General features: G+C 41.4%; 1 protein-coding gene across 1 annotated transcript in view; it reads right to left on the reverse strand.

Moving 5' to 3' along the window:
• Positions 1–18,263, reverse strand: part of gsg1l (gsg1-like) — a 43,968-nt gene extending 25,705 nt beyond the window's left edge. The window contains exons 1-2 of the mRNA XM_071894784.2: positions 17,975–18,263; positions 3,532–3,579 (exon numbers count right to left, since the gene is read on the reverse strand). Of these exons, the coding sequence (XP_071750885.1) occupies positions 3,532–3,579; positions 17,975–18,263 (337 nt within the window). The remainder of the gene's footprint in view (positions 1–3,531; positions 3,580–17,974) is intronic.
• Between the last annotated feature and the right edge of the window lie 204 nt (positions 18,264–18,467).

The raw sequence follows: 18,467 nt of genomic DNA on the forward strand, positions 1-18,467 counted from the left end.
TCCCTGCTTCTGGTCAGACTGAATTAAATACATGTATTTCTCCAATATGACAGTACATGGCGCAAACAACTTCCAAAAAAACAAAACGCATGGATTATAGAAGGTGCGTTCTTTCCAGCTCATAAATTTGCAGAGCTGTGGATAAAAGAAGGGCGACCAAGTGTAAAAAGAAAAGGAGGTCCGTCATCAACACTAATTGTTTAGCTAAAAGAACGGTATGTGAGAAATCTTTCTTCCTGCTGTCCACAAACACATGCTGACTGGCACACAGCTGGCATCACCTGCGGGCCAGACGCATAAAACTGTAGATTCAAGCCAAAGCAGCCACTGTTTTACGCACAGCCATTACGCACCGGCACCGCTGTATATTTTGAGCCATAATGGCCCGATTGATCACACCAGTAGGTCTGATTTATTATCTGATGTGCGTTATTCCTATTCCCACATTACTGTACGATATGGTGACAATATGTAAACCTATTTACTCCACTAGAATAGAAATCAGGCTTGTAGAAAAGGGATGTTAACGCACGCATGTATTACATTTAAGGCTCAAAATAAAATGTTGCACAAATTCCCTCTTTTATATTATCCTTCTCTTTGCCACATAGTTATATCACACTCACCGGGAGCTGACACAAGCATGCATTTTTAAGCATGCATATTTTTCATTTTCACGCCTCCTTGTGTAAAATATCACCCAGGAAAAATGCATTCCAAAAATATCCCCCCCTCTGTTTTTTGTTTTTTTTACAAATCGCACCCTGCATCCAACGCACTACTCACACTGTAGAGACAGACACAACATACGTGTTGTGCATTCATTTGTTGTTTCTGCATTCGCCGTTGCTCTCGTTGTTGTTGTCATTGTTGCTGCTGTTGCTGTTGTTTATGTAACACCAAGACAAACTCCTAGCAACCATCTGTCGCATGGCAATAAAAGTTTCTGATTGTGATCATTACAAGAGAATTATATATATTTTTTAGAATTATATATATTTTGCACATTCCTGCACAAACTGTACAGCTTTTTCATTTCACTTTAAAAACAGATATATTGCACATTTTCTATTATATTTTTTCATATTCTGTATTGTAAATATCTCTATTTTTGTTTTTTATATTTATGTTCTTGACTTTTTGACTTGCAGTACTTGTGTTTTTTACTTCTACTTTCTTATTTTTCTCCATGTTTATTGTATGCACCTACATACCAAGGCAAATTCCTTGTATTGTGAAAACTTACTTGGCAATAAACCTGATTCTGATTCTGATATATGTGGAGGTAATGCCTGGTATTATTGTCTTCTATCTCAAACAGCACCTACAGTATGTATATGTTTTAGTGTTTCTGGCCACTTTAATATCACTCTGTCTATGTTTAGTGGATGGTACGAGCGGCGGAGCATCATGTGGAAAACACCATTCCACATTAAATACTGAGCACATACCGAAAAAAAAGCGTTGTGTTCCTGTGTATAAAAACACAGCAGGCCTGGTGCGCGCGTTTGCCTCAAAGGAAGGCAGATTAACATACTGTATCCTTGTGTCTTAAGCAAGGTCGCCCTGCTCATTTACACAATACATCACACCGTCCAGCAGCACCCTCCACACACCCGACACCGCACCTCCACTTCTTCCAGATGGCATTTACAGATGAAACCACCGGAGAACTTCCATTATTAACTACCTGCTCTGCATGCAATAGTGAATCCGCGGCTGAGTTTACATGCAGAATAATATTCCCTTTATTCAGGATGCTCAAATATTCTGTTTATGAGCTGGAGCTCGTAAAAAACAATATATCCTGTTGATAATAACCAGGATAAACCCTTATTCCCGGCTGTGAGAGACCTGGATGAGGTGCCTGCATGGGATATTCCCATATTATCCAGGATATTGATGCATGTAAACATGCTCTGCTGTCTGTTTTGCATGGTGTCATGGGTGTTATGGGATCATGCAAAATTTCATGGAAGTTATTTGGTCAAAACATGGCGGTGAGCGTTGGTAACTCTGGTTCCTCTCACATCTGGAGAGAAGGTGAAGCGGTCTTGTATCTTTCTGTCATGAAAGATGTCAGTATTGATGGTTGTTTGGAAGGCAGAAGGCATCAGAAGGGTCATTCCTGTCCAGAGCCTTTTCTGCCAATAGGAAACACTGTATCTCAGTCATTTAGTGGTGAATCTATGTGTTTAATGTATATCCTATATTCACTAAGCCCTAAGGCGAATCTAAAATCATCTGTCACCAAACTTCCTCACCCTCCTACAGTATATCAGCTAAATTTCCTGGGAAGAGTGGAGCAATGACTGATGACTGACTGACAAGATGTTATTATTTGGTCAGTGTGATAAATTATTAGACGCCGGTCAGCAAACTATCAGCTCAGAGGGAACATTTGTCTTAAATGATTCCCTGATGTGATTTCTGTCAGTAGTTATGGCTTCCAAATCAATTTCTGGCAATTTTGCTTCATCTTTGCTCTCCAAAAACTACAAGATCAAATTTGGATTCACATAGGCCGGCGTTACACCGTGAAACTATTCATGCAACTTGGTTGCGTTGGTGAGTTGCGAGTTGCATGACGTTCATGCAACTTTACTGTTACATGATGCATTTCAAATGCAATCAAACCTACACACAACAACAACAACAATAGTTGACAACACTCTACAATAGTTTAAACTGTTGAAAGGGGGGGAAAGTCAAGTTTTACAACAGCAAACATTATTTTGTGTTGACATCAAGTTAAAAAGTAATTCAGCATATTAAATCTCTTCATTGTGGTGTAATATTAACACAATGTAAGCTATGTCCACAGTTAGCGGTTAAGCTAACGCCAGCTAACGTCCACTGCCAAGTTAACTTTCTTTATTTGTCTTGAATCTATGACACAAGCTGTTTGCCATCCATTGTTTTTGTTAGTTACACTTTCAGCTAGGCCGTAGTAGTACTGGTCTAACTGAAAGTCATGTGACATGATATCAGCATTTTGATTGGCTGTTGCATTAACCTAGTTGCAAAAAGTTCAGTTTCAGCTTGATGCAACCAGGTTGCACGCAAGTTTTCAGTTAAGGAGGTGATTTCAGCAGGGGGTGAGACACAGTGCAGCTCCGATGAAACTCAGCTGCATACGGCTGAGTTGTATGAAAAGGTTTTGCCGTGTAACGCCGGCCTGAGGCCACACCTCACCATACCTGACACACATGTCTATATGTCATATTAACTAACCCTAACCCTAAGACCGACCATCACATAAGACCTACACACCTAAAAAAGACAATCAGTTAATGCGCGGCGAGTTTCCTTCTACTCCCATATAATCACAATGAGGCCAACTGCAGCTCCAGTCTCTCTGCTGACCTGAACTCTAACTGAAATAGTCCAGAAAAGAGATAGGTAATGGATAGAGATGCCTAGTGGATTATTTGAGGGGGATTCTTTTTGCGCGGTTTTCCCTCGGCATGGCAGGAACAGGTGGGGAGCGGCCGGGAGCGGCGGTGAAGCCTAATGACGGTCATTACTCACCTCTCTCCGACGCAGGGGCCAGATCGATGAAGCTCCGACACTTCTCACCTGAGAGAGGAGAAGGTGAGAGAGGGGGAGGGAAAAGAGGGAGAGAAAGGTAAGAGAGAGACGGAAAGAGGAAGAGAGGCGGGATAGGGAAAGAACGAGGGGTGAAATGAGGTGGGAATGAAGCGGAGAGGGAGGGAGGGAGGGAGGGAGGGAGGAATGTGGCAAAGCAAGGTAAAGCAGTGGGGAATGTAAAGATGGAGAGAGGTACAGTAGATGAGGTGATTAGTGAGAAGGAGATAGGGGTGTAAGGATGAAAATTAATGTAAGATATGTAATGGAAAAGTGCCAAGAAAGAGAAAAGCACAAAATGAGCGTTAGTTTCAGTGTTTCAGACTGATGAAATAATACAAGGAAAAAGGATCGAAACCAGAAAATCAGTCAGAACAAACCAAGAGTCCAGTATCAATTTAATATCTTAATGAAAACTAAATATCTAGGACTTTTCAATGCAATATGGTTTTAATAGGATAAAAACTGGGTAAGAGCATCATGAGTTTGATTTCTATAATCAGTTTCAACTTCAATAAATTCAATCATTCCATACAAATTCAGAAAACAGAATTTAAATTCAGTCGTCTGCTGGAACAAATCTCATCACTTTCAATCTAAGTCATTTACACAAACACAAGATCTCAAGTCAAGACTTTAGAAACCTTTTCAAGTCATCAAAGTACAAGTCAGAGTCAAGTCCCAAGTCACCAGAACCCAAGTCAAGTCAAGTCTCAAGTCTTCTCTTCATGCATCAAGTCAAGTCTCAAGCAATTAAAACTGTGACTCGAGTCCAAGTCATGTGACTCGAGTCCCCACCGCTGATGTCTAATATCTCAGAATTTATCATGTTATTCCTATGGCCACAGTTCATTTTGTACGAGTGAATTCTTGCACAGTCACTCCCAGCCAGAAAAGAGTGATGGCACACTGATGTTCAGCCAGGAGACCAGGAGGATGTCAAGTCTTATTCTTTTGGTCCCTAGTTTTATTTCTTTCAGTCCATAAGTTCTGCCCTTTCTTCTGTTTTTATGTGAAGCATTTTGTGAGCTCTGTATTTAGAAAGTGCTAAGCTATATACTGTAAATAAAGTTTATTATTATGATTTGAAGCCAAGCCTTGCTGTGGCTTATTAATCACGATTATTTGTCTAAGCTTTAGGAAACAAAATTATTTTATTGAATTTTTTTACCTTAACATATACGTATTTTCACTTTTTTTCAGATCTAAAAATAGCAGCAGCCAGAAAGTCTTGTTTTCACTCTTACTGTCTTACTCTCATAGTCGTCCTTCTTTACAAAATTCACATCATAAATAATTACTACTTTTATTCCTTTGGGGTGCAGCTACAGCCCTTAGGCAAAATTTTGCACAGAATCTGTACTAGTTTGTCATCTGGTTTAAAGCCAAAGTGTCAAATGACAGACGATGACCCACTTTCAGCAACTAAAACGTTTTCAGGATTTTTTTTCTCTAATGTCGGGCCGATCCATTCTTTTCCACTTTGCTCGTCTCTGTTTTTAAAAAGATTCTCTATGTGAGGTTTCTCTGCTGCGCCTCCATCTCACCTTTCATTTTGGTCACATGTTTCACGCATTCAAAGGTTGTGATTGGTCAGGAGTAACGGAAGCGGTTGAGATACCACAACGGGACTTTCAGGGGAATTAAAACACTTAAATTTCGCAGAATTACACAGTTATTAATCATGATGGGAAACATAAAATTGCGATATACGATTATCTCTGATTATTTGTGCAGCCCTATACTGAATAATGAATTTCAGGCAACAATTTTCTTTCAAAATGGATCCATAACATTTTGGAATGAAAACCTTCACATATAAATTATTGAACTGAGTGCTCTTCCCCATGAAGCCAAAAGGGGCGTTGTAATGTAAAGACTATAAACAGATGAAGTCAGACCAATTCCATTCACCAACAGCGAATGTGGACATCAGCCTTTTTGAATACTTTCAAAAGCATCTGTGGAAGAGTTCACTTAGATATAAATCATATATAGATATAAATTTAGAAAGAAAATGTACCCAAAGTTCATTTAATATGCGTAGTTGAACCATGCTTTAACTTTGTGCAGTGAATCATTTTTTAATGTTGCAAAAAAAGTAGTTTAAGAACATGAAAAGAACTTCTTGTACATCACACCTACATCATGTCATCCTAACATTTTGGATTTCATATGAATTCTTTAATTAAGTCGATGGAGCCCAAGCTGTGTTTAGCTAATGAGTTGGTCTTTGATGTCCTGACTCCACAGCCACAGTGATTCAGGCTATAATCTGACAACCGGTGATCAAATGCGGTTTTTCTCCGTGAGGGAGGGGAGGGGAGGGAAAGGGTTAAGGAAGATGAAAACCTCGTAGCTCGAAGCCTTTCAGGAAAGGCAATCTTACTTTCAGAGTCATAACCGTGCTTTTTAAAGGAGTCCTGTGTGAGACGGGGCCCCCTGCAGGCACAGAGTTGAACAAGGAGTCACAGAGTGAATAGAGAACATTTTGGGATTAGAGATCATTTTGTGTAACGTAATACAACCACACTACTGCCAAAGCACTGTAGTTTACAGTCAGTGATGGACGTTGTTAATACCCTAAACTGGTATAAATGTGGAGTGAGGAGGAGGAATGTCTACATAGCAGATAGTGACTACTGTGACTGTTCAAAAGTTAAACAGAAATATCTTTCTCCAGCCTATAGAAAACTGAGACACTATCTCTAAGACTGCAAAACCTCCAGCGAGAAAAAAGTAAAGTCTGCATACACAAAGTCGCAGACTCTCTAAATCCAGTAAGGAGGGAAGAGACTTGAAATTGAAAAAGCCTTTATTGTCATGGATCAGAGCCAGCGCGCTTCAACCAAAAATGTCTTCATCAGGGCAAGAAATGGCTCCACAATGAACAAGGACTACTTTACTGTAAAAGGACTACAGCCAATCAAATTTGAGCAATCAAAAAGCACATGCAAAAAGTCTGTGTAAAGACAGTGGAGGACCAAACCAAGGAAGCAAACCCCTCTCCCAAAAAACATACAGTACATTAACGCAGGGTGGGAGGGGCTCCAGCAATAGGGGAGGAGCTATTTTACGACCCAGAAGAAACATACATTGAGCTGAATACAGGGGACAACAACACACCAAATGGAAAACAAACAGATTAGAAGTTTATCCTTCCTCCACATCTTTACACCTACTGAGAAGACTGTAGGATACAGTAAAGTGAAAATCTTACATAGGATGCCTTATGTTTTCTACCTCAAGACTCAAGACGCAGGATGATATTGTACAAGGCGGCATCAGCCAGGTTAAAGCCAGAATAAAGTCCCGGGAGACTCCAACCACTGTGTTTGTGTGTGTGTGTGTGTATCTGTGTGTTTGCATACTTGTGTGTTAGCGTTCACATTCACACATACACATAGTGTCCAAGTGTCACGTATGTACGAGAACACGCGAGTATGCATATACAACCTTGCGTAGACTGTATGTGTGTGTGTATACAGTATATCTGTGCGTGTGTGTGTGTGTGTGTGTGTGTGTGTGTGTCTTTGCGTCACCCTCAGCAGTTGGCTGTAGGGAGTTGATCAAGCCTCGGTGGGACACTGCAGGTCACAGATCAGCGGCCACAACATGAGCCATAACTCAGCCAGCGTCCAGCGTCACAGCCAGCAGGCAGGCCCATCCATAACCAGCCTAAACACCAACCCCCCCCCCCCCCCACACACACACACACACACACACACACACGCACACACACGCACACACACCTCACAGAGCCCCTAACACCAGATGAAGAGATACACTCTGTTTGTCTATCAGATACTGAATGAGAAACCACTGGTCCCGTCTGCGAATGGATTTGCACGTTTTGATACACAGGGTGAGATTAGATTGATTATGACCAGACAATAGATTATATTAGATTAGATTAGAATAGAATAGAATACATCACATTACATTACATTACATTGTATTAGATTGATGAAACATCACTGATCCCTGAGGGGAAATGTGGCCGTTGCAGCAGCAAATAGTAAGAGAATATGAAATGAAAAACAAAACAAAAAAGTAGGATAGAAATATAATATATAGGCGACAGTGACTGGCTGAAACGTGTCTAACCCTAATAAGTACATTCACTTATTCAACGCTTGCTGAAACATAATGGTAATATCTGTTGATAGGAGTGAATCCAAAAACTGATTTTAGTTTTTAACAAATGAAGCCATGTTGTGTATATGAGCAACAGGTGTCATGCAGTGTAGACTGAACTACGGTCTGCTTGGTTATTTTTCCACTAACAGCTGAGATTAGGCTTGATGCTCCTTTACTGAGCACAATGCATAGTGAGGAGGAAACTAATTAAAATCCAATATATTGAATATCCCGGTGTCCATAGTTTATGGTTGGTTCATAGTTTTCTTATTATGCATGCAACATGCTTTTTTGGCAAATATAGTGCAGAAAAACTCAACTCAGGTAACTCATCTCTTCCAAGGTTATATCTCCAGAGAAGTGAAGAGAGAGAGAGAGAGAGAGAGAGAGAGAGAGAGAGAGAGAGAGAGAAAAGGAAGAAGCAGACAAATGTGTTCATGACTTAGTGAGCTGCAGTGAAAATATGCCGAGCCAAAAGGTGAGCATAGCGGCTGATTAGACATGAATCTAAAATGTAATTAAAGAGTGACCCGGGCTGTCTGTGACCTGATGACAGGACTAACGGCACAATCAGTATTCCTGCTCCCTCCTCTCCCAAGACCGCCTGCAGGCAGAAGACTCTCTAATATGTCACTTATCAAAAATCACAACATCTGCCAGGCTGTAGCGTGGAGACGTTCATCTAAAATAAGAAGGGGTTTTAGGTGAGTTCAGGTGGTCTTTTCTGGTAGGTTTTTTTTAGCCCACAGTCCCATCTCACACTTACATTCTCACCAATCATCTCCCTCCCTCCGGCCCGGCGGCTCTGCAGTGTGTTTAATCACTGATCCGATGTCATTTGGGGCTAATAGCACCTGTAATGAATATGAATGGTTTTGCGTAACCACAGCTATTGTACCATCACTGTTGCAATTGTATCTGTGTCTGCATTATTCTGCTGTAACTGCAAGGCAACGACTCAACAGGCAAAAAACCTAACTCGAATGAGATGAAAAGGAGTCAGCATTACTTCTTCTATGCTTTAAAGGGGCACTAATATAAGAACTTTTCTCTATTTATATACATAAATTAACAAAGATATTTAAAGAAGACATTGTTATTTTTTTTTAGTTTTTTTTTTAGTTCAATTTAAAGTTATTGCATTTAAAAAAAATCCACAGATTTTTTCAGGAAAGCATCACAGCTGGACTCAGTCCTGATTGGCTCCCTCACTAAAGAGTCACTGAAATCCATCCAATCAGGCCAGTTTGCAGCATTTGAACTGGAAAGCCTTCACTCAGCAGGTTTACCTTATTTGAATGAGAGGAGCCGCTGCTGCCGGCCAATCAGGGTCCAGTATTTTGACTGTTCAGCCTGCCAGGACTTAAGTCTTCATGTTCATTCAGTAGCATTTTAATTAAATTACATTCATTCACAAAACATCACAAAGAACATTATTCCTATCCTGAGACAAAAATCATGAAAACTGAATAATATGGGACCTTTAAAAACTAACTGCTAAGAAATGAAACTGGTGAAATGTTAAATCTGCTAGTTAACAAACAGGTTAGTTTAAAGTCCTGTGAAGTTTTCAGCGTGAACTTTCTGTGAACTAAAGCCTCTTTTACTGCTTACTGCTCTTCAAGCCACTGCTCACAATACTGAGCTCAGCTGCTTACATGCTCACTTAGCCTGCCTGGCCAGAGTGTGGTGATGTAATGAAGTTAGTAAGCCTGACCAAAGTCGACAAATCCTGACAGCACTCTCATTTTATTTTTTTATTTATCCTTTATTTAACTAGGCGGCCTTCTCTGTTTCTTAATGCAGACTTGACTAAGAAATCAACAGGATAAACAAACACATAAAAGCACTCAACATTCCAAAATATATGCAGATATAATATCGCAATCAAATCCCTAGAAATAAGCTTTTAATTAACCGGTGTCACTAAATGACCGCCCAAAGTCCATAAACAGTCAGGACAGAGATGGAAAAAGCAAACCTCTCCATATCCAGTCTGACTTGAGTTCATTAATAGTCATTTTAAATTCTCGGAGGAGGCCCGGCTCCTTCAATTTGACATTTTTATAGTTTACTCCATGCAGAACAGAACAGGGCGATTTGGACAGTAAAGAGCGAAGAACAGTGAGACTGATGAATAAAAGAAGTAAATTAAAACGATATTCACCAGCCTGACCGTGCGTCAATAACACTCGGACACGTCTCAAGCTGACAACTATGCAGCGACTGAGATCTGCTCCTGGACCAGCTGAGTGTTGTTAAGGCCTGAAAGCAACCAATCAAGTGCTTCTGTGAGGAGGAAAAAGTATAAAAGTATAAATTAATGCCTTGAAAACTTGACTTTTGCTTCTATTGGTGATTGTGATGTGTTATGATGGAGGTTAGAGTCTACCCACCTTAATTTACTGATACAAATAGAAACCATGCAAAAAAGCCATTTACAATAGCTCAAGCGTTAGCACCATTAAAAGGTGATTTCACAACAATGTTTGGGCAAGAGTGTGGAAATAAACTAAACTTTATTCCATTTCCAAGTTCTAACTACTGTTGCCCTCAGGATGGATGATGTGACACCTAATGTTACACTGCAGTTAACTGATGAGCTTGAAACTGCTGACAAAAAAGTTCAAGATCAGTGTTGGGGTTGTTACTCAAAAAACAAAAAAACATTAGTCATTACACCTCGAATCCTCCCTTATCTTAAAAAACCTGGATAACTCCATTACCTGTCCTTCTTTGTGAAGGATCAGAATAAACAAATAGCACCGCATACTGAGGCACAGTCGGAGGCAAGAATTTTAAATTTTGATTTTTACACATATCTGCATTAATTTGCACACTTGGGTAATTATTCTCTGTAGCCTGGGGCTGGAGCTGTCTGCTTTCTGTTTGTCCTTTTAAACACAATTTGGGGGTCTTTCACCATTAGTTCAATGTTGTCGCGCTATTTAAAGCTGCGATATACAACGTTTTTTCATATTAAAATAATAATGAATGAATAAGATATATTATGCAGTATCAATCTGTGTGCCTGTGACTCTGTGTGTTCAGGCCTTAATCTCCCCGTTAACATGAAATTGACTTTTCAATGATGTTTGGGGCGTTTTGGGGCATATACCATTTCCTGTGGGCGTGGCCAGTGGTGAGCCGGGTCGTGGCTATGGAAGTATTATATTATCTGTAAGTATTAGCATGGAGCCTATACTATCACTCAATAGTAACTCGTTTAATATGGGAATAAGTCAGGTTTCTCATAATTGGAGTATCAGTTTACCTTCTTTTAAATCACTTTTTAAAACATACTTTTATCGACTTGCTTTTGATCTTGCCCACTTTTAATCTTGTGTTGTTTCTTTGTTTTTAATCTCATTTGATCGTCTTTCCTATTTTTGTCTCCCCATTACGTATTTTACTACTCCTGTCTTTGTGCCTTCCTGCACTTTGTAAACTCTGCTTTACAAACTCTCTGTTTACATGCATCGACCCAAAGCCAGGTTACTTGACTAAGTGGGTTAAGAATTCTCCATGCATGTAAACATAGCCTGACACCCAATCAAAATCTCATAAAATTTGACTTCCACTGTACGTAAATTCCAAGCAGCCAGTAGCAGGTTTGGAAGTTAATGAATGTTCATTAGGGATGCCGGTGGTTTGGTGTCTCTATGATCTCCTCAGGATGTGGCGCTGCTGCTCGCTCGCACTTACTTCTCCATCCTTACGGGGAACATGAGCGGCGATGGTTCAAAGGATTTTTTTGCTCCACAAAGGCAAACAGGAACATAGAGCGAGGGAGAGTAAGTCAGAGAAGAAGAAGAAGAAGAAGAAGAAGAAGAAGAAGGAGGAGAAGAAGAAGAAGGAGAAGGATGAGTGAATGAGAGTGAGAGGAAGAGAGACAGGGAGTTACACTTTACCATGTTAATTAACATAACTGTGTTCAGGGCGACATGTGATGTCGAAGCCCTCTTTTATCCTCCCATGCTAGAATTACCATAATAAAGATTTTTTTTTTTACGTACATTGAGGAACGCACCACTACTTGTAAAGCTCTAAGGCGGAGACTGGAAACATCCTCAATGCAGTCTCAGTGACAAAGTACTGAGAAATGTTCTGATCAGCACATCACCTCTCAGACAGATGAAATTCAGTCTGAACTAGAAAAGCTGCATTTTCTGAAGAAACTGTATGTCCTTGCTGAAGTAGTTCAAATGGAGTCATGTTGAGTTGAGTAGTTGAAGTAGTAGTAGTATTGGTAGTGGTAGTGAGAGTAGTACTAGTAGTAATAGTACTATTAGTAGTGGGCTAGCCCTACTTTATATATCAGAATTATTGTGTCTCTTGGCCACAGTGAGATCATTGAGATCTCTCAGGTCTTCTGACCAAGGTCTGTCCCAAAGTCCAGGCTTAAAACTAAGGGAGACCGAGCTTTTTCAGTTGTAGCTCCCACTCTCTGGTCTTCCTTTAGTCATAAAAAACGCAGTCAGTGGATAGTTTTAAGAAGCTTTTAAAAACTCACTTGTTTCGTAAGCACTTTGTTTTGTAATGTGTGTTTGCCTTCTGTGCAGTTTTTAATGTTTTTATTTTGTTATTTTCTGTTTTTCTGTTTCTAACTTTCTTTTTTATTTTTTATTTTTTTAATGTTTTCATTGTACAGCAACTCTGGTTTCGAAAGGCGCTTTATAAATAAAGTTTACTTACTTACTTACTATTAGTGGCATAATAATAATATTATACTAACTAAAAGCCACTCGGTAGAGCACAGTGTTCCCCAACGCTGAACAATTCTCCAAACCTTTTGTTTGTTTATTGTTTGTCTAACAGATTTAATTTTCCAACAAAATTGCCTGTGAATATAGCCTGATATACAGACTGAAAGGCCATTTTGTTCCCACTCCATTATTCAGTCTGAGATTGCCTCCATGTTAGCCGTTTTCTGTGTGTGTATGTGTGTGTGTGTGTGTGTGTGTGGGGGGGGGATATAGTCACTGACATATCCGGCCGCTCTGATGTTATTTTCAGTGACACTGATGCTGGGCATATTTACTAACTTCACCAAGAATGTCAGCCATTTTTGACAAGAATATTGCCTTTGCAAAGACAATATGTTGGTTAAGGAATGATTTGAACAAATATTATTCTGCCAAAACGCCAAATAAAAACCGCTGCACGTACGGTTCAGACTTTAGTCCCGCACACAAAGGCTCTGATTGGCTCGATTGTTTCTCAGAGCGAGAACAAGCCGTTGACTAGAGCAACACCAGACTCTCTGAATCTGGAACCAGGCTAACGTGAATGCAGCAACCAACTTGGAAGTCCCAAATGTCGGTTTTTCCCACCAGCACATGAACACAGCATAATAGTTAAGGCTAAAAAACAAAATTGTCTAACGGCGGAAATCCCAGATCAGGATCACCACCAAAATCTATTCAACTGACCCTTGGGCCGAGGGTCTGTCAACCAAATTTCAGACAAACAGACATGGTTGGAAACTTCAGCAGGCACACTAGTTAAGGAAGATATAAGATAAAAACTTTGCAGACTGTGCAGGGAAATTAGTCTTGGACATGATGGCAGAAGCAAAAAAAAACAACCCCAAAACAAACAAACAAACAGCAGATTGACATTTCTGCAAACATTTCTGGAAGGCAGAGCTGCTCTGGAGGCAGAAAGTAAAACCTCGGTGGAAGCTCAAACACTTCCGCTGCATAAAGGATCCAGAGCCGCAGCTTTTCCTTGACAGTGAAACCTGCATGTTGGGACATCTGAGTCCCACCGTTACGCATCTTAAATTTGTTCTATCTTATCTAAATAAACAAAAACTAGGCTAACAACTGAATAATACTTTAAATAAGGCAAGAAATCACCCATATTTTTCTAGTGGGGTATCCTGTATACGTCCTTATTCTCCAGTATCCCTCCTGACTAATAACTGTCAGCAACTGAACCAAATATCAGGGGGAGAGAGAACGTACACCGATATCATGATGTATAATTATTCTCATTATTCCAGCCCTTCAAGGCAGATGCTGCTGAGAGAAACCAGTGAGCCGTGAGCATTATCTGGTCTCTGCGGTCACAACAAATGGAGTCAGTGTTGGCAGGTTTCAGTCAAGGATCCACATAAATGCGGTGTGTCCCATCAACATTTTTACAAGTCTCTATACATTGTAATGTGAAATGTAGAGCCTGATATATCAGTGCGTTGAATATGCCTTTCACACATCACTACTGGCCTATTTTAACTAAAAAAAAGGGAAATATTTCAGCTGTTTCACACTGGATCCTTGAAAATACAGGCTATGACCGTAATGATTTGATTTACATAAGACCTGGGAAAAGCCAGGCAACAATCCAAACAATTTTTATTAGACAATTTAATTTCGGTTACTTTTTATTTTGACAGTCAATTCCAGCGGTCAGTACAGCCCGTCTCAACTACTCTGGATTCAATATACTTTTGATATACTCCAAAAAGATGTCTGGATTTTATGGTACTCGCCCCAAAAATATTACTGGCAGATATATTTCATATCATTAACTTTTCCTCCCCAATTATCAATGTCAGCACTGACCCCAAAGTCTTGTATTTGTCAGCCCCTAGTGGAGAGTGAGGCATAATGTAGCTGTATACTGTACACCATCCATTCTTTCATATAGGATAATATTCAAGCAGAACAGTGTGCTTGTACGTCTGCTGGAGGTTTACCGCGGATCAATCTGCAGTAAAGACACTCTCAGAAAGACAGGCACACGTTGGGACTGGACCGATATATCAGTCTGCCAATATTGGGCTTTTATTAAAAATCTTATTTAGGCCAGTCAGTGTCCACGGATGTGATAGAGGTTGCTGCTTCAGAGGCTGTAAAGCCTGCAGTGAAACCTGCCTCTCTCTGCCTTAAAGAGCTGATAACACACCTGAAAGGCTTTCAATGGAGAGTTTTAGTGTCCCATGATGATCTAAATGCTGTTTCTGAGGCTTTTCCACCCTCACAAGCATTGATTTCTGGGGGAAACACTGAATACTTGTCATTTTTTGTTGTTGTTTGTGGCATGAGTATGGTCATATTTGAAGATATTAAAGTACAAAATATCAGTTTATGGTAGCTTCAATCCAAAAGTATCGGTATCGGCCTTCAAGAACCCATATCGGTCAAACTGTGACACACACACAGCCTCTCACTATCTATCTTTCTCTCACAAAGCAACTCTCTCACTCTCTCTCAGACACACACACACACACACAGTCACTTGCTTTCTCATACTCTTTATCTCTCTCTGTCTCCCTAAGCCATTTATTTACTCACACACATAAACATGCACACACACGTGGTTTCTCGCTCTGTTTTTGCTAACCCATTCATTCACTGTCACCCTCTCTCTCTCTCTCTCTCTTTCTCACACACATCACACACACACACACAGCTATCCCATCTCTCCATCTCGGAGCAGTGTTGCTGGACAGAAGATGTCTCATCCCGGTGTCCTCTCTGCCGCCGGCCTGGCAGCGACCGGCCGACAGCTGGGCCGAGGGGTCGAGGTTCCAGATACTGTCTGCCAGCAGGAAGAGCTGGAAGCTAGACCAAGGAGGATTGGCTTCACCCTCTCAGGACAAATTACGAAATGGGGGGGGAGACAAAATACCAGAACCACCTAACAGTATACAGTCCTCCTTATCCTGAACTGTTCCTACTGAGGCTGTAGTTTTGTGGTGTTTAGCAACTATCCTGTTAAAGGAATACAAGTTTTTGGGAGGTTGGCCTTTAGTCAAGTTTAGGGCATTTTATACTTTAATGAAAACAGCGTCTCTGTACGTAAACTGGTGTTATTTGACGTGTATTTTGGGTTGAAAAGGGTCTCTGTAGGTGTTGTGTTGAATCTCAACTTCGCAGAGTCGAGCACTCTGATTGGTCGATCATAGGGGCGATCATGACGGCATCCAACTCTTCAAGCTCCACCTGCTTCAAAAGCTACTCCACGAGCTGCGTAGTCACGTCCATGTTTGATTTTTACCAGTGATTGTCGTCACGTCTGCTAAAAAACCTGCTGTATTCCTTTAAAGCTACACTAAGCGATTTTGTTCTGACCACTAGAGGGCGACAGAAACCGCAACACATTTTGTAAACACACAGCAAAGCTACTGGGCGACGGAAGCCCTTAAGGACAAACCGTGCATAAAGGCTAATAGTTAAAATAAACGTACCTACGGAGAAATATTGCCGGTTACCAGTCTCACTTTGCCAGATTTTTCTCCCGCTGAAGGTCACATGTCCCACGAAGACAAGTGAAGAGGCAGGCAGCAAGTTTACTAGTTGAAAAGGTTTACTCGCTCGCTTCATCGATTCGCCATTACTTGGGCCGAACCTGACAACAAGCTTTAGGAAAGAGCTGAAAACAACAACACAGCTGCTGCTGTGTGGCTGTGTGTTTCTATCATTACGTCTCACGGAAATCTCCATGTAGCACATGTTAGATTCAGGATTGGTTACAGGGTCTGAAATCGCTTATTGCAGGTTTAAGTATCTGTAAGTAGGTTCGACTTGCCATGTTGATGTGATTTCCCAGACTGTTCTCCTTGACACATTAAATAATGCTCCTACAATTCAGGCACCAAATATTTGGTCTCTTTGGAGCTGTTAGTTGCCTCACGTTGCTTTGAAAACTTATAAAAGCGGTGACTGTCAGACCTCTACATACTGCTAATGGCTGCTAACTGCTAATATAACTCACCTGTGTAGCTGCCTTTTAAGATTCAGTTACATGAAAGTAAGTAATCTGCTGTTTTCTTTACTTTGTTCTCCCCTTGTAGTTTCTCCTTTTTAGCTCTAGGTTTTAGGGGAAAGAGGGCAGCAGCAGTTTACCTCCTGACTATCCTCCTGTTAACCTGGCAGTCAGGATGACTGAGTGGTTAGAGCAAATAGAAAGATCACAGGTTCAATCACTGCAACAGCCATGTTGAAGTGTCCTTGAACAAGACAAACAAACCACAAAAAAGAACAACAACAACAAACCCTTTAGCTGTTGCTCTTAGCTGATGCTCTTATCAACTTAATGCCTAAAATACTGTGGACACACAGGAATAACTGAAAGACTAATTGACAGATCGACTGGCTTTTTTAGGTTACCGGAAATCAGAAATCAACCACAGACAGTACAGTAGACATAAAATGATCAGGGATGAAAAAGAGGGAATGATGTAAAAGGACCCCAAGCTGGATGGGGCCGTTCAGAGACACAAGGTGATGCTGTACTAAGTTAGACGCATCATGCATCACAACATTCAGCAGCAACCCTGGGAATGATATCAACTTCTTGAGAAAAACTGGACACTGGGATGCACTATACCTACTATAGGAAGTGAGTGAAATAAAGTTAAGAGCTTAGAAATATTTCATCAGACTACTGTCGCCATACAAGCCGAGTAACACTTCAGGTAAAGTGACAAGCCAAACTGCTGAAATGCCAGCAGTGTGCCCTCTTTCATCAGAGGCGGGATGAGGTTTCCAGCTCTCTGCAGCGGACCTCAAGATGATGAGGAATTTACTGCAAGAATGCCACTCAGTAAGAGTCGCGGCTATAGGCTGCAGTGCAGGCTACAGCATACTCTATGCGCCGTGCGCCTTGAACGCGCAGCAGCTGCCTTTCACAGCATAAAGCCGCATGGATATCAAGAAGAACACATGACCGCTGTGTTAACCATAGGTAGGCTGCGCAAAAACAAAGCAATCAACAACACATCGTGCTGTAATAAATATGAAACCGAAACTAAGAGGGTGTCACTTTTACGCACGGAGGCGTTTCTTTGTACGCGCCGCTTTAACCGACACAGGAGCGTTAACTTTGTTTCCATTCTCACCTGTTTGACCAGATGGGACAATTCTCTGAACCATAAACTGTGCCAAAGTCCGACCGAATCTAATACAACATAATTTACCACCAAAACCGCTTATATAAATAAGACTGAATTTGCGGGGACAAAGTGGAGCAATGGTCATCAATCATTGCTGATGGGATGACAAGATTTGTGATTAATTAGATTTAGGTCACTAATCACATTTTAGAGGGAACATTGGTACTGAATGCTCCCCTGATGAGATTTGTTTTTATTATATTTATTTTATGACAAATTTTGCCTGATCTTTGCTCTCCATTATGACAATAACAACTACATGATCAATCCTGGACTCGCTGGTTTACAGCAGGTGCGCACACCTTGCCTCACACACCCAGTTGCCGCCCATGCGTTACCCACCTGCCTCGTGGATGTTCTCCTCGCAGGAGTACCAGATGCCGGTGTGGAAGCGGCGGAAGAGGAAGCGGTCGTCCCCGGTCTCCCAGCTGTAGTGCACCTTGTTCTGGTCCGTTTCGTTCACGCCGTAGTCGATGCAGTTGTGGCGCCGCTGCTTGCTGCAGTTGGGCTTGGGGACGCGCTGGGTTCCCTCGCACCAGTACGTGGTGATGAAGGCGGTGGTGGAGAAGAAGAGGGCCACCAGGTTCAGCCCCACCGACAGCAGCGCGCGGCATTTCCGCGTCGTCTTCATGATCTTGCGAGCGGTCGCGTCCCCGCAGGCCGCAAAAAAGTTCATCCAAGGCGGGAGGCAGGAGGCGGCGGCGCCCGGTCAGAGGAGGAGAGGCATGGTGGAGAGAACCGGCGAAGACGCACAGGGAAATTACGCGCGTCCGCCTCGTTTCTCCCGGTGTGTCCTCAGTGCAGAATGAAGTGACAGCAGCTCGGCCGGGCGCTC

This window comes from Centroberyx gerrardi, chromosome 7 (assembly GCF_048128805.1).
Source record: "Centroberyx gerrardi isolate f3 chromosome 7, fCenGer3.hap1.cur.20231027, whole genome shotgun sequence".
Classification (NCBI taxonomy): Eukaryota; Metazoa; Chordata; class Actinopteri; order Beryciformes; family Berycidae; genus Centroberyx; species Centroberyx gerrardi.